The sequence below is a fragment of the Molothrus aeneus genome, chromosome 1, assembly GCF_037042795.1.
Source record: "Molothrus aeneus isolate 106 chromosome 1, BPBGC_Maene_1.0, whole genome shotgun sequence".
Classification (NCBI taxonomy): Eukaryota; Metazoa; Chordata; class Aves; order Passeriformes; family Icteridae; genus Molothrus; species Molothrus aeneus.
The window spans coordinates 37,833,654-37,858,237 of NC_089646.1; the positions used below are offsets into that span (position 1 = coordinate 37,833,654).

At 36.7% G+C, this 24,584-nt stretch overlaps 1 protein-coding gene across 4 annotated transcripts in view; it reads right to left on the reverse strand.

Moving 5' to 3' along the window:
- ZNF385D (zinc finger protein 385D) overlaps positions 1–24,584 on the reverse strand; it is a 416,559-nt gene that overhangs the window by 10,039 nt on the left and 381,936 nt on the right. For all 4 annotated transcript variants that reach the window (XM_066555234.1, XM_066555244.1, XM_066555263.1 and 1 more), the window contains 3 exons: positions 5,220–5,453; positions 3,094–3,272; positions 1,690–1,791 (listed from right to left, as the gene is read on the reverse strand). In XM_066555234.1, coding sequence (XP_066411331.1) covers positions 1,690–1,791; positions 3,094–3,272; positions 5,220–5,453 — 515 coding nt within the window. The remainder of the gene's footprint in view (positions 1–1,689; positions 1,792–3,093; positions 3,273–5,219; positions 5,454–24,584) is intronic.

Below are 24,584 nucleotides of genomic sequence, written 5' to 3' on the forward strand. Positions count from 1 at the left end.
TCTTGTGGATTACTGAGAAACCCTATGGGGCAATTTCCCTATTAGTGGATCTACCAGAATGGTGCACTGCTTTATTCTACAACTGAATCCTGCATGAATATGCCACTCATGAGGGCTGCCCCAACAAGGACACAGTTCTGCTGCCATGAGCTTTAACTCAATGTAAAAAGAAATGGGTTTTCACGAAAAAAACCCAAAAACTCCATATTGTGCCTGCATCAGAAAAGATGGTCAAGGCATAAGGGGCTAATCTCTATGAGGACAATGAATCAACATCCTCCCTCTGCCAGAACCATTTATAAAACCCTACAAAGCAGCTGATATAACATTCACAGAATTCACAGAATCACTAGGCTGGAAGAGACCTTCAAGATCATTGAGTCCAACCCATGCCCTAACACCTCAACTGAACCATGGCATCAAGTGCCACATCCAGTCTTTTTTTAAACACATCCCGGGATGGTGACTCCACTACCTCCCCGGGCAGACCATTCCAGTGCTTTATCACTCTTTCTGTGAAAAACTTTCTCCTAATATCCAACCTATATTTTCCTTGAGAGAGCTTGAGACTGTGTCCTTGTTCTGTCACTTGCTGCCTGGTGAAGGAGTTGGTGGGACCAACCCCACCTGACTACAGCCACCTTTCAGGAATTTGTAAAGAGTGATAAGGTCACTCCTGAGTCTCTTTTTCTCCAGGCTAAACAACCCCAGCTCCCTCAGTCGTTCCTCACAGGGTTTGTGTTCCAAGCCCCTCACCAGCCTTGTTGCTCTCCTCTGGATGTGCTCAAGCATCTCAACGTCCTTCCCAAACTGAGGGGCCAGAACTGGACACAGCACTGAAGGTGTGGCATCACCAGTGCTGAGTGAAGGAGAAGGATGACCTCCCTGCTCCTGCTGGCCATGCTATTCCTGACACAGGCCAGGATGCCCTTGGCCTTCTTGGCCACCAGGGCACACTGCTGGGCACTGTCCAGCCACATCGTCCCCAGCCTATAGTGCTGCAGGGGGTTATTGTGGCCAAACTGCAGGACTCATTCATGCAGTTCAACGGATGGAGAAGAAAAAAGTCAGATGTTCACGATGCCACCCACAATGTAAGCCGCTTCTTAACTAGTGGCAGCATCCTAGAGGGTTTTTTATTAAAAAAAAAACAAACAAAAAAACAGCTTTTGGAGCTAGCAAGAATTGTGTTTCAGATAGTTTATCTTGGCAGTTGAAAATGTGACCAGAACCATTCTGAAACAGTTGAATGAAAGAAGAGGCAGGTTTTTTTAATTGTTTCACTTGTTATCTCAACAATTCTGTAAATAAGGATGGAATGAATGGTTTATATTTTATAGAGTTTTATTTAGTTATTTCATCACTGTTGTCCTTGGTGAAAACTGGAATGATCCTGTTGGACATCTGGAGGTTTTTTCCGTCTCTTGCTCTCTAGTGACCTTTGCAACGAGCTTATTTTCTGAGGTTATTCAGAGTAGCTACAAAAGCAAGGGTCCACAGGCTGTAGTAAACACATCTTAAAGTATATTAAAAAATCCCTTGTGAGCTTCCAGTGGCTCCTTCATGTACTTGATACTCCAATGGCTTACACTATTCTCTACTTCTAAGCATTTTCCCACCTACGTTTTCTAAAAATCCTACTCACCAGGATTAAAGTAAAAGTCAAATAAAAAAGAGTGATTGGCTTACCCCTAGTGGATGTGTTCCCTTTTGGAGTTTGTTGTAAGGGCTGTATTTAGGTTTGGGTGGCTTCCCAGCAGCTCTGTCTTTGTGCCTTCTACTGCTTATGTGCTGTTAAAATATATTGGGGAGGGAAGGGGAGGAAAGAAAACAAAGGGTGATAGTTGATAGTTACACAACAGATCACTTCAGATACTGCTTTACACAAGATTAATGCTCCAATATGAAAGGCTTTTCTCTACAGCAGCATCACTTTGGCTAATTCAAAAATGAAAAGGAATAGGCTCCCTTGAAGTTTGAAGCACCAAATACTGGGGCTGTAATTTTCATCAGTCCTAAGTTCAGCTCTGCTTTCACTACAGTTAAATATTTTCCCATCTTTTCTAACTTCAGCAGGACTTTGGTCAGGTTAAAGCCTTTGAAAAACTCCTCCCTAACTCTATAAATCACCCATCAAATTCAATCCACTGCTGATAGAAAGTTTTTGAGGAATATTAGGTAGTAAAGCATCCCCTATTTGGGGAAGAATATAAGGTCAGAAAATTGTTTAAATCCCTAAGCTGCCTGGAGATCCTTCTAAGACAGTTTCTAAGAGAGAATGAAAAAAATGCACAAAATCCATTATCTTCTTCATAAGTTCTGTGAGATTTTTTAAAGTATCTTTCTACACAGATTTTCTTGCAGTATTAGAAGTAAGGAACATTTTTCAGAATTCTTTTTTTACTTTGATTTTCATTTTCAAGGGAATTATCACAATAAAAATACATAGAACTGGAATTTTTGCTCTGAGACCAGAAGAATGGGTATTGCTATTGTCCATTATTGAATTCATCTTCATTCTTGTAAAGTTCCTTTACAAGTATTTAATTACAATAGGCATATGGAATTAAACAAAGTGCTTTTCAGAAAACTTTGATCATCTGAAGAATGACTGAACATAACTTAGAGTAATTGCAATTTAGAGGTCATGCTTCTCAGTTAGAGTGAAACATTGATAAAATATTAGAAATCCTCTCCATCCCATATTTCTAAGTGGGTTACTTAGTATTCTGTGAAAGTACTGCTTGCATCCACCTTCATATCTTTGTCAAGGCAAATATCATGCACTACATGAAATGGCAGAGTTTATTAGCTCGGGACAATTCTAGCAGTCTAATGACAGTTGTAACGTGTTACACTTTCTATAACTCTTTACCAAAGGTGTATAATTGAGAGCTTTTGAGAAGACATATTCCATGCATGGGAAAATCATAATCAAAACAAATCATACAGCATGGCAGCCAAGTACAATAGACAAAACTGTGAGTTCCATTTGGACACAAATTATTCTATTGATATGTCCGGTGTTGGTACTTTACCACCATGAAAACAAATAACAGCCAAAGATTCTCACTCCACAAGCTGGCTGAGTACCTGTTTCAGTTGTGTCTCGGAGTTTACGTGTACATCACATATTTCACAGTGAAATGTTTTGTTCTGAAGGCCTGTGTTTCCTTTATTCACAGGTCCTTTGCCTTTTACGCCTGCCCGGGGAAAGGCTTTTATGGTTCCACTTCCATTCCGAGCTTCCAGCATAGTTTTGTGCTTAGTCCCTGGAGACAACAGAAATGGGAAACAGAAACAACTTTGGCAATTGGGTTGCATTCATTGTTTTATTTTCCTTTTAAAATAAAATCATATGAGCCTCAGCTTGGTGCCATGTGCTATCCTTAGAATAGGACTGTCTTGGTGTGTATCAGTCATACTAATGTAACAGTATTTCACGCCTGGTATTTATTTACTAAATTACATACCTATAGGTAATGCACTGGAACAAAGCAGCCAGACCAGAAAGTAGCAGCACAATCAGGTTCCCTGATGTGAAGTTAAATGTGTGTGACTTTTCTCATTAACTCCTGCTGCTAATAAGACCTGAATTGTAGTTGCAAAAGAAAAGTAATTTAGCTATTAAAGATGTAGTTGGCTTTGATTTGTAGTCCTCCTGAACAGATTGATAAACAGTATGTCTAGGTAGCTTACAATTAAATCTGTAATTAACTAATTACTCTCCAAACCAGAAAGGAGCAGAGGTTCCTGGAAGCAACCTATGGATCATTAATGTCTTGGACAGAAACCAAAACATGTGAGAAGCATTTATGAGAGAAAAATACAATTGCCTTTTTTTTTTTTAATAGTAAATAAAGGTTGCATAGAGAACACTGGTGTTCGGTTGCTGCTCCTTTATTCAGACTGAACAGTTTCTTACACAGTTGACTCCCACACAGGTAGCCTGTGATGATAGTGGACTAACTACTGCATACAGAACCACCACTCCAATGCTAATTGCTGTATGTATCCACAGACTTGTAAAAAAAAAACCACATGTGTGTGAGCACAAACACAGTTTATCAGCACAGGCAGCAGAAACTTGGAAGGCTGTGTTTAAATATTCAGAATAGTGTTTTGGCTCTCAGCCTCATCAGAATATTTAGCATCTATATGAAGTTAAATACTTTAAAAGGATACAGCTTGAAGTTGAACTTTCACCAGTTGAAGATCTGGCATATAGTAAACAGCATTCAAAACTGATGGAATTTTGTTTCTCATGAATGCCAAGAAGTCATAATTTCCATTCTAATTTGAGTTCTATATATATGCCAAAGTTATTTCTTTTTAAAGTGCATCATAAAACTTTTGATCATTTTGCTCTAGGTATTTTATCACTGTCTCTAAATTTCAAACCTGAGGTTGTCTTTCTGTCTCTGAACTCTACTTACCCTTGATAAGAGGCAGCACCTGACATCCAAGATCAGGAACTTTCTGTAAGATGGCTATAGGTGGTCACTGCCCCCATATCAAATTCCTAGATCTTTTAACCCCAGCCACCACTGAGCCAATCAATAACATGCTTAAATTAGTGACTGTGAATGGTGGCTGTTTACTACCAGAACTTACTGATGGTACTAGCTCTAATGACAAGAAAAAGTTAAAAAACTAAGAAAGATGGAGGGAGGCAATTGCGCATTCAACCCTCGTGCAGCAGCTGCTATCAGTTGATGAAAACAAAGGGAAAATATACATAATTTTAACAAGTTATTTATTAACAGACAATATGGAGCTAAGAACTCTAACTCTCATCATTGAACTCTGACTGACTAATGCTTCCTCTTTCAGCCTTAATTTGTTAAATTTCAAACAAAGCTGATGGCATTCATACTCAGTTTGCTAGTTGGCACAAGCAAAACTATGCAAACTCTGAACACTAAAGGTAATGAAGTAGAGCTGCCATTTAGCTCAATAAGGTTTTGAAGCTTCAAAGGCTAAAGTGTAAGAAAATCTGCAACTTGCAATAAATTCCTTTATTTCTCTTTTTTGAAAGCCTCCTTGCCTGTCATTTTTATACTTTAATAGTTAATGAATTCCATGTAATTGCCAGTTTTCTGCCACCTCTTTGTCCTCTGCTGCAAGAGATCTAATCTATTCAGGGGAAGATAATTGCAGTGCTCTTGAGACAGAAGGAAAAAAAAAAAAGGAAGCAAGCAAGCACTGCTCCAACTCACCACTGTTGTGCGCCTCCAGCTGTGAGGCAGAGTTGACAGCGACTTTGCATAGTGAACAGTACAGCAGTCTTTTTGCTTTTTCTTCCTCAGTCTCCACGGAAGGGCAAGTGCTGCTGCTCGTGGCTGTTGTGGGGATTTTCTCCACTTTCGAGGTGATCTCAGTTGTCATAACACTGCTCTTCCGGATTTCCACGGTTGTTGTCGTTGATATTGCTGGTGTCCCTGTGTTTGCGTCTGTGGGCAAAGAGACGAGATGGAAAGAATTAAAACAAACAGAAAAAAAATTGTGCAACCTTTGGTGTTGGCTTGCTGACGTCCCAACGCTGTGATGACACGGAGAGGCAGATTGTTCTGGTGATGGTTTGACTAATGGTAATGTACTAAACCTGACCCTTTCCTTTGTATTTTGTGTGGTTATAAAATACAGTACTCCCATGTATTAGAAAACCATGTGTTGTCTCCTGTCCTGCAGTCTGCTGACACAGAACTCATAAACTGAACAAAAAGGTCATTAAGAATGTTCTGTACAACAGAAGAAAAATGCAATAAAAGAGGTCATGAAAATGACCAGCACAACAGGCAGTTTAAATTTATGCACACAACTTCAGATGCTTAAACAGCCATAGTAACACATAGTACTTATGCTGATTGGGTAGCCAAGCTAAAGTTTTAACATCTTGTACTAATACAACTAAAATGAATAAATTGGCCTTTATATCTGGTAAAAAAAAAAAAAAAAGAAGAAATTGATACTTCACTTAATTTTTCCCAACACCAACACTAAAAGAATGAAGGTAATTATAAATACACAGTACACATTGTTATCCATTATTACATAATAATGATTCATACTAATACCAGTAACTAAATCTAAATGTATATATAACATTCCCTATCTGAGACCTCAACAAACACTAATAAGATTTTCATTCTGCCTATCAGTTGGAAAGACTACAAGCAAGATATATACCTAAATCTGGAAACTTACTTCTTGAAGCTAAGAACTTGTGCTTTTCTCATACTTATCAAATGAAAGAGAGAGAAAATAGATAATGTTTTTTTTGGTTTGAATCATTGATACATGATGTTTGGATATGGCAGTGTCATGGGGTTGTTAAGTACTTAGCAGAGTGGAGGACAGCAAAATGCAACAGTGAAGGCAGTGAAGGAGATGGTGGGTAGGGGACACAAGAAGGAGACAAAGGACAGGAGCTTTTCTGCCTTTGCAGCACTGTATTTTATCATATTAAAAAATTAAAAAAAAAATCTTGGTTACTTTATTGGAATAGGCCTGGATTTGGGTATTTTCCAGCATGGCTCACATTGGTTTCATACATTACTTGGTGTTAGGGATGCTCTACCTGTAAATAAAGCTCTACTATGCTTTATTTACTGCCCCCCACCAGAATGGACAAAATAGTAATTCTTTCACTTCGAGAGCTAAGTTCATGCTCTGATGCAGAAGGGACACAACTAACTGGTACCACAGTGGTGCATTGCAGACTAGTACTGTTCCAAACTTTGTTAATGGAGAACATTCCTAATAGCTTAGCAGGCAATATCAAATTGGAAGCAAGGCAAACACACTGAGAAACCTGATTCAAAACAATTTTAATGCATTGAAGAAACAGTTTAGAAAATTAGATGCTTTTCAGAAAAGACAATTGCAGGAATCCACACTCAGTAGGTTTAATCTGATCTATTAAAACAGAATGATGAACAACAACCCCAGTACTGCATTTGGGGAAGTTTTATTGTATGTTTCATTTTGATTGTTTTCTTTGTTTATTTGCTTGGTTTTCCGAAAAATCTTTGAGTAACAGACATGATGAATGCAGATCTCTTCTATCATTGTGCTATAAAATAGGTTCCCACCACACTGAAATTGCAAAGCAAAAGGTTTAGGAGGTATTTGCTCCTCCTCTGATCAGCTCTGAAGGCCCTATGTCCAGCCTGGGGACATCAATGTCAAAAAAACCTCCAAAATTTCTTGCTTTGCTATTAATTCAGAAGCAATACAAATGCAAAGCAACAAGAGAGGGTTTGTGATGGAGGGAGCCAAAATAAATCACAAATTTAGAAAACATGAACTGTGAATATGGAAGAAAAAGAGCGAGCTCTGACAGAATTTTTCATCTCTGTAGAAGGTAGCTAAAAAAAGGAGAATATACTCTTCTCCCTCATCCCTCCTAGTAGAACAAGGACTATTGGATTACATCAAGAGAGATTTAGATTAGATGTGAGGAAATTCTTTCTAATATTAAAGTTTATGAAGCCTGGGAATAACGTACCTATACAGACCCAGAAATATTTCCTACTGGGGGACTTGAAGCTGGCTGAACAAATATCTACACAAATATGATTTCCTTTCAGTCAGTGGGAATATGACCCTTTAAGCTCTATTAAGATCTATACACTGTGTATTTTGTCATGTTTCTACATACTCTCCCAGAGGGTTTTTAAAAATTGTCATTCATGAATCCAAGAAAGCAGTTTTTCATGTGAATATTCTAGGCATTGACAGGCATTAAAGCATGTAGCAAAAAACAAAGTCCCACTCAAGGTCAAATCACAGTTTGGTTTTCTTTTTCCTGAAAGAATTCCTGAAAGTTGCCATATTCTGAAGGTACTGAGTATGTCAAATATCAGTGCAGAAGGAATGAGGTTACTAGCCTCTTCTTATTTATGATTTTTTTTAAAAAAAATAAGGTTTCAAAAGAAAAAAAATTGAAATATTAAGCATTTTGTTGGGAAACTGATGAAAAAATAAAGCCCTTGAAGATCCGTCCACAAAACTGTAGAGCTAACTAGTCACTCCTTTCCCATTTCAGAGAATCCAATGAATGTTTGCTTTCCTTGAGTCAAAAATTGCTGCAGTGAAATTATTTTCCTCAAAAACCCAGTCCAAATCCAAACCCTGTCACTTTATAAGCATTAACACTGCTTTTAAAACATCAGTTTCTGCATCTTGGTATTACTGTACAATAGTAGGCTCAGCCAATGTACTCTCTTGATGACATGGAAGGCAACGGGCAGATGACCCAGGCAGGGGAAAGGGACATTAACATTCTCTCAGGATTGATGGCAAAGTTGGTGCTCATTCTAATCTTGCAGGAAATTAGAAATGTACATCAATCACCACTGCCAGCTTTGCAGTGTAAGGGTCAGTATTTAGCCCTAAGAAAAATACAGATGATAATTTCTATACTTTCCTTAGGAAGACCTGAGGCAATGAATGAAATAAAACAATAAAAGCTGAAATAACAGCAGATTTCATTCTGCTTCAAGTATCTGACCTTCTGTATCTATGCTGATCTAATATTTCACTATGTAATTATTTAAAAGCTAAAAGAAAATACAATCAATTATGCTAGCTGTTTTGAATATTTTGAGGGTATTTTGAGATGCACAAATGAAAGCAGCATAATATATAAAAAATTATATATTGTAAAGGTCATCAGGAAAAAAAATCAAAGTTCAGTGCATTTATTCTGCATTTTAAGAGGTGCCCTGTGTGAATATGTTTGATATTCTACTAATGCAAATACATTAATGACATTAAAACATAAATAGAAAGCCATTGAAGTTCACCATGTTAAAGCCATGACACATTTAAAAATGCAAAGCTACTCATTCTCATATAAACTTTAGAATTTTCAGCAGAGATTAAGGATAAAACATTCTAAAAGCTGTCAAGTAAGCTTACAAAGAGGCAATTCAATTCCTTTTCTCACAAGAACCTCTAAGCTAACCAGCGTGGGTCCCTTTGAATATTTTACAGTGTTGCTTCCTGTTCAGAGTTCAGTGCCCTAAATACAGGGCAGAGCATTAAAGGTATAAGGGATTAAAAACAAACAAGGAAAAACAACACCAAAAAGAAGTAGGAAGGCATTTGAGTTCATGCCTTGCAGACTGAATCAGCATTTCTTAACACTGTATTATGACAGTGCTTTAAGAGCTATTTCAATTATAAATGTTCTAAAATTGAGCTGGAAATTCAGCCACAGTCAAATGGAAGATTTTTTTCTGGTGATGCAGGCTTGCAGCACTGTGGTATTTTCATACCAGTGGCCCACAGCAAATATTCATTATTGCAACTGTCACTGCTTGGCTTTGGTAAAGAAGTTGATTGCTGATATTGTATGGAACTGGACTCCAGCAGCAAAAAAAACAAAGGGAACACTTCAGGATTCAAAAGAATCAATTTGTGATTCTGGTCTTAATATAGCAACAGAATAAAAACTAAAAATATAAAAATATTACATTACAGTCTAATCTTAGTCGCTGGCAAAATCAAAGGTCTGTTTTAACAAGAGACAAAGACAGATGAAAAAATATTCTGTGAGAACTAACTTCTTTGAGTACTACAGATACCATGGTTCACATGGAAAACTGCATTGTGATTAAGGTTCTCCTAAGTAAGCAGGATTAATTTTATATCCCAGCTACAAGACTCATGAATTTTCTTTAGTCTGAAGAAACAGAAAATTACAACTCATGTTTTTCTTCTGAGTATGTGAAAGTTTCACTCATCAGTTCCTGCCACTAAGCCTAAGAATTTCTTATCCTGAAGCTATAAATAGACCCACAGAGAGAAACGTACTCTGACTTCAAACAAATCACAACTATTTATGAGCATGTTTTTTCTTCCGCAATCTCAAGTGGCACACATTTAAAAATATCTGATTTAGCACATACCCTGCATTCTGGTCTCATTTAAATCAAACTTCGCCTTTGACATAAAAGGATTGAGCATTTGGCCCATAACACTGCTCAGGGAAAAAAAATAAACAGCAAAACAACCCAAAAAACCCCAACAACTGCACCTCTGCAGAAGGCAGAAAACACATTCTTTCTCATGACAAACACAACTTGATATGAAATATTTCACTGTATGGGACCACTTAGTATTGCAGGAACATCATCAGCTGGCTGTACAGCTTATAACAAACCTGTGTCAATGCTCCCATACAGACCCTTGACACTGGCATGTTCAAGGCGGGGACTGAGACTCAGTATGTTATTTTCCTGACTGCAAAGAACTGTGTCCTCAGTTTCCTTGGGCTGCTTTGAAAATTCCATTTTCCACTACTTCTGCGGTAATTCTATTTGAAGACTTAATTTCTTTAGAATCTATAAATAGAATAGTGGAGTACACCATAACCAAAGTACCACCTCCAAAAAAATTATGGCTGACAGGTATTTTTGTGCTTAGCTGATTTTCTGTTCTCATATACTGAAACATAAGCATGTGTGCTAGAACATCACTGGCTCCAGCACCTAAAGAAAATACTGTGAAAAATTTTGACTCAAATGTATCAACTTCTTATCCTTTATATGTGCAGAATACAAACTTGCATCTTTTGTGGTCAGTGGATATCTGGCCCTCTACAATATATTGTACAAAAAATTCTTTTGGTATCATATTATCAAAAAATCCAGTCATTAGACACAGTTTTACATTCAAAACCTGGATTCAATCTATTTATTATAGATATATCCTTCCCAGAATTGATATCTTTACATGGAGAGATAGAAGTATATTTTTAGAACTCAGAAGGACCCATAGAAATTTTCTCAAAGAAAAAATTATTACATCATGATTTAGAGACATAAATAGCAAACATCACAGGTTTTTTTTTTTGGCATAAAAGACCTAAATATCTTATTGACAACTGTACAATTCATCACTTTATGATCACCTTCAATGGCACAATATGAAATACTAGAAACCATGGTGTTCACCTGATCTTCTACAGGATGGATAGTAATTATTACGCCATAATGGAAGGGTCAAGAGCTCTGAAGTAATAAACAAAGCTAAGTATGACAAACCAGGAACAGTATTTGAAAAATTTTTGATGACCTGTCTTTTTTGAACTTTTTTTTTTCAAGTCTGTTTTTTAAACATCTCTTTACCTGTTTTGTCTCCTTTTCCTTGTCACTATCCTGGCTTGTCAGTACTTTCTTGGTCAAGTTCCTTGTTAACTTTCTTTGTCTAGGTGTCTATCAAAATTACTTTTAATATGCAGAAATTGAGTCTGAACATGTCTAAGGTATTGCCCAAGCTTTTGCTCAAATGTACCATACAAGCATTACTGAGAAACTGAAGGACTACAAAATTTCCCAGAATGAGCATGAAAGACAAACACCAGGAATTTTCTGGGATTGTAAGTGGAGAAGCAATGACCTCAGTATTTTGAGCAGCCCCTGCTTTTTAACACTTAAATAAATCATATTATACGCAGTGTTCATCACTCAGAAACAAGATGAAGAAACAACAACTGGCTACACAACAAATGACTTCATTTTACTGCTGCCCCTACTCCATGCTTCCCATCAAGACGCCTTGGCAGAGATTTGATGGCAGGGAGACAGAAAACAGGATGTTTGGTGACAAAAGGTGCCCACAGAGAGAGTGATGATGAAAAGGAAGTAGCAAACTTCATATATTTGATCTGTGGATATTTTCCTCCAGTTAAACTCAATTCTGTCAAGTCCTCAGATGAGCTTCTTCATTAATTAGGAGTACAAAATTTTCTTATGAAATTATACCTAATTTTTACTAGCAGTTCTCTTGGTTTAAAGCACAGTTCATTAATCTTGAGCCACAGAGGGACAACTACATTCCTGTTAAGGTTAATTGAGCTGGCAGCAACAGCAACAGCTAGGGGTAAAAAGCCCGTGGAAAGCGAAGGAGTTAGAGAAATGACACACCACATCTGAGTTTTGGGTTCTTAGGCAAATGTAGCTGAGAAAAATATGACTGGAAGGTAAGGAAATGATGAAGAGAAGCCATTTATTTTTCAGGTCATTTAAGAGACACTTTGTGATTGAGTTTGGACACTGAGCTGTCCTTATGGTTGTACAGATTTTTCCTCAGCCAGGCAGAAGAAGAACAACTTTCACTGGCTATGAGCGAAAGGGTCCCCATGCAAGGAGCTGCTGGCTGAAATGACTCTCACAGTTTAATTAATGGGTACTCTGTAGTGAAAATTTGATTTGAAATCAGAACAAAGTGTTTGCCTAAGAGGTGGAGCTCACACTCAAATGCAAAGAGGATTTTTGCATGCTTGAAGCTATGCTGGAAAGCTACCACCAGTTTTACATCTGCATGCACCTCAGTATTCATTTCCCAAATTTTAAGTAAAAGTAAACATGAGTAGAAATTGAGCATCAGTTGAGTTTATTACCAATAAAAACCAAAGAACTGAAAAAACTGAAAAAGCTAAAAGCCCAACAAGGAAAAAAGTTTTGCAAGACATCCTACAGTAAAATGAATTTGCCTTGAATGTGTCTTTCTGGAGGCCAACACATGCACAGCAGTCTGTATTATCATCCTCTCTGTTCCTCCAAAGCAGGTCAGCTGCACATGAACTGCCTGCTGCCCCTTGGCTTGTACTGAATGCCAGACTGCCCAGGGATATTTGGGTGCTTCAGCTTCATCCAGAAGTCATCCAGAGACAGCTACAGCAGTGGGAAGGGATGATTGTATTCCTGTGTCCAGGAACATCCTTGGCACCGTGTGAATCACTAGCACAGACAGAAGTCCAAAATAATGTTTAAAAATAGGTCCTGCATCAGTGCCAACGTCCAGGTGGCATGAGTTATAGCCAGTCAGTACTGGAGACAGTATTTCCCCAAGGAAAATTCAGGGAACAACTTTTCTCTGTGTCACTAACCACAATGGCTTCAAAGTATTACCTTCCTACCCAAAAACTCATTAGAGCTTTAAGTCACACCATGTACCTGGGAGAAGATATTGCTCTTACCAAGGTCAGTAAGTAACTATGATTTAGTTTCTGACTGCTGATCCTGCTGCCCCACACATCTACCATGCAGACATGGGGAAGGAAGCTGTAGACAAGCTGTTCTCTTTAACTTTGCACTGGCAGTGCAAAGTTAAACTGTAGTGATGGAAGCGTGCTTTGAAAGGGCCTCTCTTAAATTCCCCTTCTCTTTGACAGAGACAGAGAAGGCACAGTCTAGGCTATACACTGCTGCAAACTGAGAAGTATTTTTCACAAAATAAGTAGGTTGGCAAAGCCTATTTAAAACTTGATATCAAAACCGATTTACAGTGGAATCTCTCCCCAGCAACCTGCCACCAAAAACAAAGAAACATGGAGAAGTATTAATCACCAGCAGAAGAGGAGAAAATACATTGCTTTCATTAATCAAATGGAACAAGGAAAGAATAAGTGAACTGCACTGCAGATTGGAAAGGATTGCTCTCCATTTTAAGCAGGTAGTTGATTTTTTTTTTTTTCATTTTAAGCAAGTTGAATATCCTCTTCAAAACCTCCATCTAAACGTTAAGTTTCAAAACAGATTTAGTCATAGAATCCCTAGAAGTAAATTAGGATAACTGGAATGTAATTCAGAATTTCTAAAAGGTCTGACTTCTGACTGCTCTTTTAAGTGCAATACCTCATGGCATTCCCCCATCTTGAATCCAGGAATAATTAAAGCTATTCCCTTTACAGCAGCTCACTTCCTTTACTGGAAAGCAATGAACTAGTAAATCTGATTTTGGTAATAACTGAAGTTGTGTCTAACACAGGAATTGTCCCTTGCAGTACCAGCATCACAATTATATAACTTTTCTCAGTGGAGACAAGGCAGGGAGAGCAGTGAGGAGACATCCTTTCTGACATCTATCCTGTAGTGCATTGGAAGTGAAGCCTGTAGGGAATGTGTTCCAGGGACTGATCAGCAATGACTTTTGTTACAAAACACCTGCTCTTCCTTAAGCAGCTGAGATACCAAACGCCCCCATTTGGAAGAAGAGATTTCACAAGGAATTGAGGAGACAACAGTACAGGAGATGGTAGTATTATTGCCATTCCTTTACCTTTGGAGTAAATAATTGTTTTGATATTCCTGGTATCCCATTTAGATTTTTATTAGTCTTCTTCAGTCCAATGTTTTTACAAGGAATTCTTTCCCCGACTGATCACATATGGTTGATAACATATTTTGTAAATTGAAAAGAGCACTCTTGCTATAAAAGTAGCATCCAGTTGAGTGCCAGGGAAAAGAAAACCTTTTGCAATTTTCAGAGTCTCTGGAAAAGACTCTTTTACTATTCACAGCTGCAGTTACTATGACCATCTATTTAACTTGTTCTTAAATCTCGACCAGGGTCCACATTCTAAAATAAATTATTTTACTACTGTCTGCATGCCCTCTGTTCCTTCCCCTCTCCCACCCACCACAGGTTGCTTCAGGGCTAGGACTGAAACAGAGAGTTTATGAAATACCCTGTGTCATCATTACAGTCAAAAACATTGAATGATGCTTACAGAGGGTTTCACAGACAATACAGACCACAATTTCTAAATAACTCAGTGTCATCACAGTTCTTGGTATAATTTACACGTTTTTGGTTGCTTTTTCTTACTTTTTAATAAAACAAGTATTTTGTGCAACACATGTTGGCTCTCATGTGTCAGTCTTTCCTCTGCCTCCAGGCAGACTGCTACCAACTGAACTATTAGTCTAATTACATTAGCTGGCAGAAGAAACATACTGAATAAACCACAGTAAGGCTGGATAAATGGTCCTGGGATAAGGCAAAGACCAACAGAAACCTGTCTACTTTGACAATTTAATGAGTTCCCTTTCATCAAATGTTGTCTTTGTCAGAAGGTACTGAATCAACCCCTTTTTATCACTTCCAGTAGTGCTCCCTTACACCATCCACACATATCCAACAGAGAGGTTATTAGTGCTTTGTTGTTTGGGGTGTTTATCTAGTCAATATGATAATTTTATCAGGCAAGTTCTCCACAGAAGAAAAATACAAGAAGTGATGTTTTTCTAGCCCAAAGCTGTTCTCATGAATAATATAAAGACTTCTGCACACAAGAGAACAGTAGAAATCAAAAAATATTTCCTTGTGGCACCATTCATAGATATCGCTCCTAATTTCAAAGCTTATAGAATCAAATATATTATTTGATTTAACCAATTACACACAAAACAATGATGGGTTTGTATTTTAGGACACAAAGCTAGTAGAAAAGGCTTTAAAGAAAATGACTGCTCTAAGTTTGCAGTGACAGTAAAAGAGAGTAGCTGCATAGTAATGGACATAAGTATCAAAATGGCAGCACAAGACTAGCTATAGCAAATATTTGAAGGTTCTAGATGAAGTATCTAATTCTTCCTCTGCTTTGGCCTTTTCCTATATATCCTCTTGTAAGGCTGACATTAAATGCCTATGTTATCTGGAAAACTAGAAGTGACATAAATTAATACTTCTAATGGTGTAGTTCATTTTTCAGAAGGTTTGGTCCAATACTTGCAAAGACAGAAGTTCTGTCATGTTGAGTGAGGGTAACTACATTGTAAATGTGTGGTTCTTAGGCAATTAGTCATAGGAAAGTGAGAGTTCCAGTCTGTTCAGAACAAATATCATGGAGGGATATTTGAAGAAAACAATCTTAAGCAACAGGAGCAGGACTGACAATAACTGTAATCTCTGCTGGTTCTGTTCAATTTTTTTTTTCCCCCAAGCAGGAAAGGGTATTAATGACCATAATTACAGCTTTGATTAATTTCTTTGGTAAACCCAAATTGTCATTCTCTTCATGCGCCACATTTTTCTTTGTATGCAGTTCTTTCCCTAACAACATAACACTGTAGCAACCAAAAAGGTTTCGGCTTCCCTTCTAAACATGGCTGTAAACACTACATCACTTACAAAATCATACCCCAGCTTCCTCTGTTAAAATTTTTTCCTTTCTTGTTAGTTATTGAAAATAAAATATATTATTAAATAGTTATTATAAAATAATAACTAATAATAAAATATACTATTGAATAGTTATTATTTTCTTTTCTTGATAGTTATTTAAACATCACTAGATCTGACATCATTCAGATTCAGAATTATCTGTTAGAAAAGAGAAAACAGAAATTCTCCTTTTCAGGGTAATATACTATTGTTCTGGTTCCTTAATTTTCACTGTCATATCTCTCTCCCATGTACACTATAATGGAGAAAAATGTATGAATGAGTCCATGAAAGCACTAATACAAGCCCAAATATTTGAAAATTGCCCTCATTTGTAGCTATTTTATGAATAACTGTATGTATTTTTCATATTCATGTTTACACAGTGTCTAGGTGAATAGGTGCAATCTGCCTGCCTCAACAGTCTTTAGACATATAAATATTTGTTAATGAGCATGTAAATTTGAAGGATTACACAACTGCAGCAATCATCACTCCATAGCCACACCTTCACTCAGTTAAGCATTGTGGCTTTTCTTTAAAACCCACTTTTCCTTCCTAAAAGATAGTATTTTTAGCATTTCTATTATCACATCAGGTCTTATGTCAAGAAATCTAGTTCAAAGCCCTACTGAAGAGAAGAATACACAGAGAATGGGGAAAAATTAGCAACTGGATAATATAATTAATAACAATAACCTAGAATAATTCTGTAAGGTCTGAGGGATTACCAGAGGGATGGTGGTTTTTTTTTTATGATGTAGAATGCATTTTACCACTTCTTGCTTACTCCTACTTAGTACATAGCGAATCATTAAAAAAATGCAATAAGTGTTTCAAATTTTTCAGATGAAACCAGCTGCACTTAAAACAAAAAAGTGATTTGGATTAAAACATATGGAATTAAGGGTTTAGTTTTTTGCATTAGCTTTCAAAAACCTTGGTTAAAAGTTGCAGTATGACTGCATTAGTAGAATAACAGCAGCTGGAACAACAAACTTCTGAACATCCTTCAGTTTCTGCAATATCCGATATAAAGACATTTAAGCATCTCTTTAGCATTGATACACTATATCAGGTGTGTTCTCAAGCTCTTCAGGTTGCTACTGTTCAATACAGACAAAATTACAAATAGATTTTCTTCGGATAACTTTGCATCACACAGCATTTTTAAAATCTTAGCAGAGATTATGTAAGGTAACAGCACTGTTTTTCTGAAGCCAAAATTCAGATATGACAGCCTCTGAAATTTCAATACAGACTATAAAATGGAGGTTTCAACCTTTGGGAAAATTCCAGTGTTTTAATTTATGAAATAATTTGGCCAAAACTTGCACAAGTTTCCTTACATAATGCTTGTGCATTAGTCATTTGGCAGGCAGGTAGGGAACTTACTTACCTCTCCTTCAGAAAACCTGCATCATTTGTGATCTTGTAAGCCAGTTGATTTTGCTGGCAATTGACCTACAGCCTTAGGAGATACAGGTCTGCAGAATTAGAAATGTGTATATATATATATATAATATATATATATGTATATATATATTTTTTTTTGTGAGTAGGAGAGAAAGACTGTGAGTTGATCAGAAAAGAGAATACTGGTTTCTCCCTCTCAAAGCCTCTGAGCTGTAGACCAAGTGAATCTACAGATCAACACATTCCTTAATCCATGACCATGAGAAAAATGCATACATTTGTACAGCTGCAAGATTTTTGTGAAATGGAAAATGAGAAGGTGGGAAAATGCTCAAAGCAGCAGCTCCAGGCTTCCACTACCATTCAACTACTAGCAAAAACCTTGTGGCCTCACTCTTCAAAAGGCTACACATTGTCTCCTCTCCCTCACAAAGTATAATTATACCAGTGCAACCCAAATATATTTATTTACAATATACAGAATTAAAACAGTAATTTGGAAAATTGAAGGATTTGAGGCATTTGGCTTCAAAATAAGCCTTCCATCAGTTTTCCTGGAAAGCTACTTTAGTGTGTTTCCCAAGTCTGCTTGCTGTACAGCACACAGATATCTGATACCTTGCATGTCCAGGTAATAGTGAAACCAAGATTTTTAAAGGCTGTGCATTGTTTACAAACATATAGAACAGAAAACATGTCTATTCCATGGCAGGAAATAACTCTGGACAACCACTTTAATATTCACTACTCCTAAAATGAATTGTACTGACTAAAGAGATGAAGATCAGGGTAGACAAGATAACTCGTTCAGTGTGGAAAGTGTGTTTTGTATCATCAATAAAATTCTGCAGGAACAGAAAGTCAATCATAAACATCACAACTCAGAGGTGACAAGCTGTGCTCCTAAACTATGCTTTTAAAAACTTGTTCTTATGGCTTTCAGACATTTCTCATAAGAAATTCAAGTCAGGATTCAGTAGGTAAACAATGTGGCAATCTCAACAAAATTCTCATCAAAAAAACACCAAATCCCTTCACTCCTTCTATCCTTAGTTTCCATGTGTTTGTAAAGTAAGGTGGAAATTATATTTCAATATTTCAAATGCTACAGCATGCAGTAGAAGTTGCAGCTTTGAGATGTTATGAGAATCCTTAGAAACACAGTACAAAGAAGATTAGATTTCCCTATTTTACATGCTAGGCTAAGATGTCAGTGAGGAAGAGTAGAGCTGCCATTAGCTATGAGAGCAAAGCATTCAGTCCTTTTTAATATAAGCAGACCTCAAAAGTAACAAAATATTTAAAAATATAGCCTAAAAAGGTGAAGGCCTAAGGGCCAGTTATAAGTTGCTAACCACCTATAGCACTTGCACAGGCAGCTTGACACTAAGTAAGAGTAGAAAAGTCAAAATGGAACCATTAAAGCAAATAACCAGCAGGACTATCTTTCTTTCTAGCTGAAATTTTAATATTTATTCTCTTAAAGGAAATAAATTCTAGGAGTTGGGGTTTTTTGACCCCAAACACTTTTTATTTATTTTTGTGTGCACTTTCATGCCCTGTCTGATTACTTTTCTACTTATGGGAAACCTAGTAAATGTCCTCATATAACAAGAGAGCAAGCAACCAGTTAAAGTTCACTTACTGTCCGTTTCAATCAGAAATCTTCACCATTGTCTTCATTAGGCTGTAACCTCTTAAACTTCATTTACAACAGAACTCAGTGATGCCAGAAAAGATGATCTGGACTAAAATGCCTCCTAGTCTGTGCTCTTTCACGATCTAAAGACATAGCCCACAACAGTCAACATTCCAGCCAATATTAAGTAAGATTTTTACTGTACATGGAATTTCTTCTAATATGCTCTCCTAGATGGGATCTCAGAGAACTCACTCAGCTTGGGAAAATTGTGAGTACTGATTTCAGCCTTTCCACTTCTGCTTAAATAGTTTAAATAGTTTAATAATAGTTTAATTAAATAGTGTGCATCACAGTTAATATTTCTAGCTTCACTGCAGGATTTTGAATGGAACTTTTCTCTCTGAGGAAAGAGTCATACCTTTAAATCATTCAGTGCATGGATTTGAGAGCTACCAAGCAGGTTTTTCTAACATGTTAATTACAACTTAGTCAACTGATCAATGATCTCTCAGCAGACTTAAGTTTTTCACTAATTCCACAAAAATAAATATTATTGGACTGGAAAGCATCCATGTTGTGTAACATCTTTCTTTTTGTGACTTCAGGCTGTAACAGCTGTTTCAAATGTCAGCAGATAGGGCAGAATTAAAAAGGATACACAATGTGGACAGGGGAATTGCAGATCTAACCTATCTGTGCCTAATGCCAAGAAATTTGCAGATGGATAGCTGTTTATCAATTTTTCATCTAAATTTATTAATACTTTTAATCAGTCTAAATATGCAGCTGCCACAATGCCAAATAAGATGAGTCTGATAAACCAATCCTCTGCTCTACAGGGATACTGAAAAAATGTGACATAAAAATTGACATCCCAGGAAAAGCAAGTTTTAGCAAAATATTTGAGTAATTAGTCTTTTAAAAAAATATCTTTCAAATTCATTTTCTATGCTATGCAGAGTACACCCATATTTCTCTCAAAGACAGTTTACAAACAAAAAGACACAGGCTTCTCATTTAATTGCATAGGTGAAAGTCTTTTGTGAGCTGATTACACCATATCTCTGGCTGCCAAGTTATCCTCTGAATGCATTTCATGACCTAAGCCATTCCTTTATTCTAATTGCTAAAACTGGACAAGCATTTTTTATGATCTCACTTTTGCTCATGTAGCCTGATACGTTGCTGCAGTGATTCTGCTAAGTTTGCCACTGGTTGCACTGGTCTATGACATGACATAATCAATTTCTCTCCAAAGTATCACCAGGAGTGCTTGCACTCCCCAGTCACTTCAGGCTGTGCTTGCAGTACAGAGTTCTGGTTACTCTGCTACTTTGGTCAAATGCAGGTTAAGGCCACAAAAGAGAACTTTTCTGTAAGTAGCACCAAAAATGGAAGAAGCTAAGTTGTTCTTACAACAACAGATCTATGAAAAATTCTCAAAAATGGAATTTTGCCATAGATCCCTTCCACAGAAATAGTGCATTTTTATCTTTTCATATAGTTTTGTATGTCAGATTACAATTACTGGACATAATCAGCTGAATTTAAGAGAGTATAACAATACCCTTAGGCCTAAACTGTGGCCAGCCTCTTCTTAAATATAATTTCTCATAGCTGTTAGCATACTCCATGTAGTTCTTTATATGTGGAGTTTTTCTCCAAAATAAATACTTCAACAATGTTATTTTCTGAAAAAAGAAAATAAATAGCGCCAGCATCCAGACAATAAAAAACCAATCTGCACACATGATGGACACGAACAAATGGTAAATATTTTTTTGCTGTTTCAAGCTTTCAGGAGGTAATATTTGCAAAAGATATAAGTCTCATGAGTTTGTAAATTATGAAAAATATCTCAGTAATGCTCTTATAAATTGGAAACATATTTAGCTCAAAAGTGTATCTACTGAGCCTTCAAAAAAATTTCATTACTCTTGTCTAGATGTACACTGCTTCTTCCCCCTTTGAACTTTAAGGCCTTTAATGCTTTTTTCCTTTCAGATTCTCTTCTTTTTCTCCAGTCCAATGGCTCACAGTAATTCACAGGCTGCTTCTTTATGACCAAAGCCTTGCACTGCACTGGCTTGTATCATCAGTATCAGCAGCTGCTGTTAAACCACCTGTCAAATTTGCAAAATTCTCACTCAATTTACCCTGAATTCCAGACTTGCACTTTTTTGGTCCATGTATCTGTTCATGTTGTTTACACAAGTGCTCTATTGGGACCAATGGCCAATCAGCTTGAGCTTCATGCACAGATGATGCTGTAAAACCAACTGCCTCTCCGCTAGGAGAAAGGGAACAGAGGAAAATTCTAGGTTGATGTTTCATGTACTGGGTTGCATAAAGTACTGATTCATGTATGAAGTAGTCAACTTTGTATTTGGAATATCAAATTGGAAAACCAACAGTTCAACTTACTGTGCATATATCTTACAAATTCATTCACTACTGTGAAATATCTGTCTTGGAAATAATTTTATCACTTTTCACATGTGGGACACAAGTGGGCTTGCATGAGCACTATGCTAATTTATAAGAAAAATCTTTCAATATTGTAGATCAGATAACAATAATAAAATCTTACAAATTGTGCTTACAGAATTTCAAAAACGATGGGCTTTAATGCAACATCTACTCCAGACCAGAATGTCTTGAGAGTGAAAGACATATTCTGGAAACAATTTTCATCAGTTATGGCAGCTATACATGAAGTCTCTTACACATTTGGAACAGACCTCTACAATAATAGAATTATAGGAGCACAAAGGATACTTTGGGTCAGAGATTTTTCATCTACATGATGATAAAAAAGAGTTGTGTAATCACTTTTAAATCATGTAAACAAGTATCTTCTTCTTGGGTACTGTTGCTTTAAGAGGTGACTGAAAGCTGAAAATCCTTCATCATTTTCTCAGTTTGTTCTCCCTCTCCCTTTAAACATGACTGGATTGAAATCCAGATCTGCCAGACCAAATCAATTCTATGAAATTCAAGGTGAAAAGCCTCAGGTTTGGTTTGCAATTACTACTATGAGTTCTGAACATAAATCTTTCAGAATAGTTCACAGGAAAATTGATTAGCTACAAATTCACTTTAGTAAATCCCTGTGTCAGAGCTCTATTGGTCCTTAGCATCAAGCCATTTGTTTTAAGAGTGCCCACTCCAGCTGCACAATCTAGGATGCTGCATTATGTTTATACACAGCTAAGCACAGACGTGCATGCCCACACACCTTAATGTTTTAATATTACAGAAAAAAATGAACTGCCTGCTCAGTGCAGTTTGTTCTGCAAGAAAGACAGTTTTGAACAACTGAGAGTGATTTTTCACCTCCACTTTTAGCATTTGGAACATGTACTGTGTTGATGCTAAACCCTCTGTAAAAAAAACACATGATAGCAAATTGTATACAGCATCTCCATTTGTGAATCTGCCTGTCGAGGTCACACCTCATCGCCTAGTCTGTGAAATATTGTTTACCTGCATGAAGAAAATACCATTTGTTGTTACCCTGAATAACTATTTTTGTCTTGTTTTATATTAATGGATTCGCTTGCCAGTTTTCCTCTCTAACTCACTGTTTTACTTTGAGGACTCTTATCCACATGCATGAGAGCAAGAATTAACTCTTCTATATTTGAATACCTGTAACCTGCTAACCACATTTGGGAAAAAGGTTGAAACTGCCAAAATGGCAGAAGTAGTAATGACCACAACATTTATTTCCTGACTTTTTTAGAATGAAGTAATGACTATGATATTGCAACTGTAAACAAAACTAACATGGGTATAGTGCAGTTTGCAACATCAGCCTCTTTCTGTACCAGCTGTTGAATAAAGTGGTTTCATTGTTTTTTTCTTCCCAGTGCTCCAGCAGTGGTGAGTTACTTCAGCTCTTGATGACAGAGGGGTCTCTTAGGTCATTTTAAGGGACATGCTCTCTAGACTTTTGGACTTTAAGTTTCTTGACAAAATTGCATCAAACCTATTTTCTATAAGGTTTCCTTTTTTTTTTTCTTAGTTGTTGGGAGTTGGTGGCCAATAGGGGGGTTACTCGAGATCGAAGCACAAAATCTGGGTTCTGTGATTGCATAAAGTCTCAATAAACACATCTAAAGCTAAGTAAAGACAGCCTTTTTATTCAAAGACTTTCCTTGCATGTATGCATGATACCATCAGAAGTATTAAAATACTGATACTTCACATGCATGTATGCCTGAAGCATCATGGAAAAAGAAATCATTTTTCCAACAGGCTTAGAACTTCATTCACACAACTCAGTCTGCATTACCAAGCTTGTTTACATGCCTTTATAGGATTTATGCTGCCTCCTGAGAATATTTAGAAAATGTGGAAGTAGGTGTGTTGTGAGGAATACCGGGAAAAAAACCTGGAAGGCTATTTAAGGGTTTATGCAGAGATTTTAAGAGGCAAGGGATATGAAGGTTATCTAGCACATGTGAAGAGACAGCTGTGTCAGGAACAGAAGTTATATAAAAAAGCTGACACCAAAATGGCACAGAACAAGACAAAGGAATTTTGCAGAAAGCAATCTTCACAGAAGGCTAGGGCTGTAAGAATTCAGCAGGCAAGCAAATAAAGACTGAAGAACAATTTTCTGCTTTTGATGGAAAACTTTTGATCACAGACTTAAAAAATACATACATTTGTATGGTAGGAGATATGTCATTTGTATGATATTGCATCACATATTTGTCTTCACTGTACAGGGAAGGAATATCACAAAGTGGCAGAGGTAAAAATGCTGCTTACTATTGTGCCCACAGAAAAATGTAAAATACAGGAACTCCCATTTTGAGAAAACATTAACATTGTCCCTAAGAAAAAAAATAAAAACCCTCCTCCAAACCCTTTATGCATGTTTGTGTGTTTCAAAAACAAAAGTTATCTTAAATCATACTTTCACTTCTGTTTTGATTATTACTCAGACACAGTAGTGACTATATTGTTGGATGATTATATATCAACATGTATTTCATATATTGCCAGAATGATTTGCCTGATCATGAAGATATCAACGTCATTAACAACTTTGACTTCTGAATATACAGAAATTTTTCTGTAAAGAATTTTCATGCATCATATAAAGAAGTTGGAGGTATTTGACACTGAATATCAGGTACAGCATAATAATTTGATTTCCCAAATCAATGTTCCCTTGAAAATTTAAACAGAAATATGTCATCATTTCAGAACACCTATTTTTAAATGACTTACAAAGAAAAAATAACAGGTGCTTCAAGCAATAATTGAGCAAAACATTTTCTGCAAAATAACAAATGTAAGGGGACTTTGAAATTAATCTCTCAAAGTTTAAAAAAAATCACAAATGGTTTAATGATCTATAAATGCATTTCTCAGGTGTCTGAAGCTCGAATAAAAACCAGTCATTAATGGACCATTAAAAAAACAGAAGTTCTTTGATGGTAGCAACACTTAAAAAATTTTTCTGGAGATTGTACTTGTTCCTTACTGAATACATCAATTATTCTATCTAGGCAACAAATTTGGCTTAATCACCAGCTCTTCTCTCATGCAT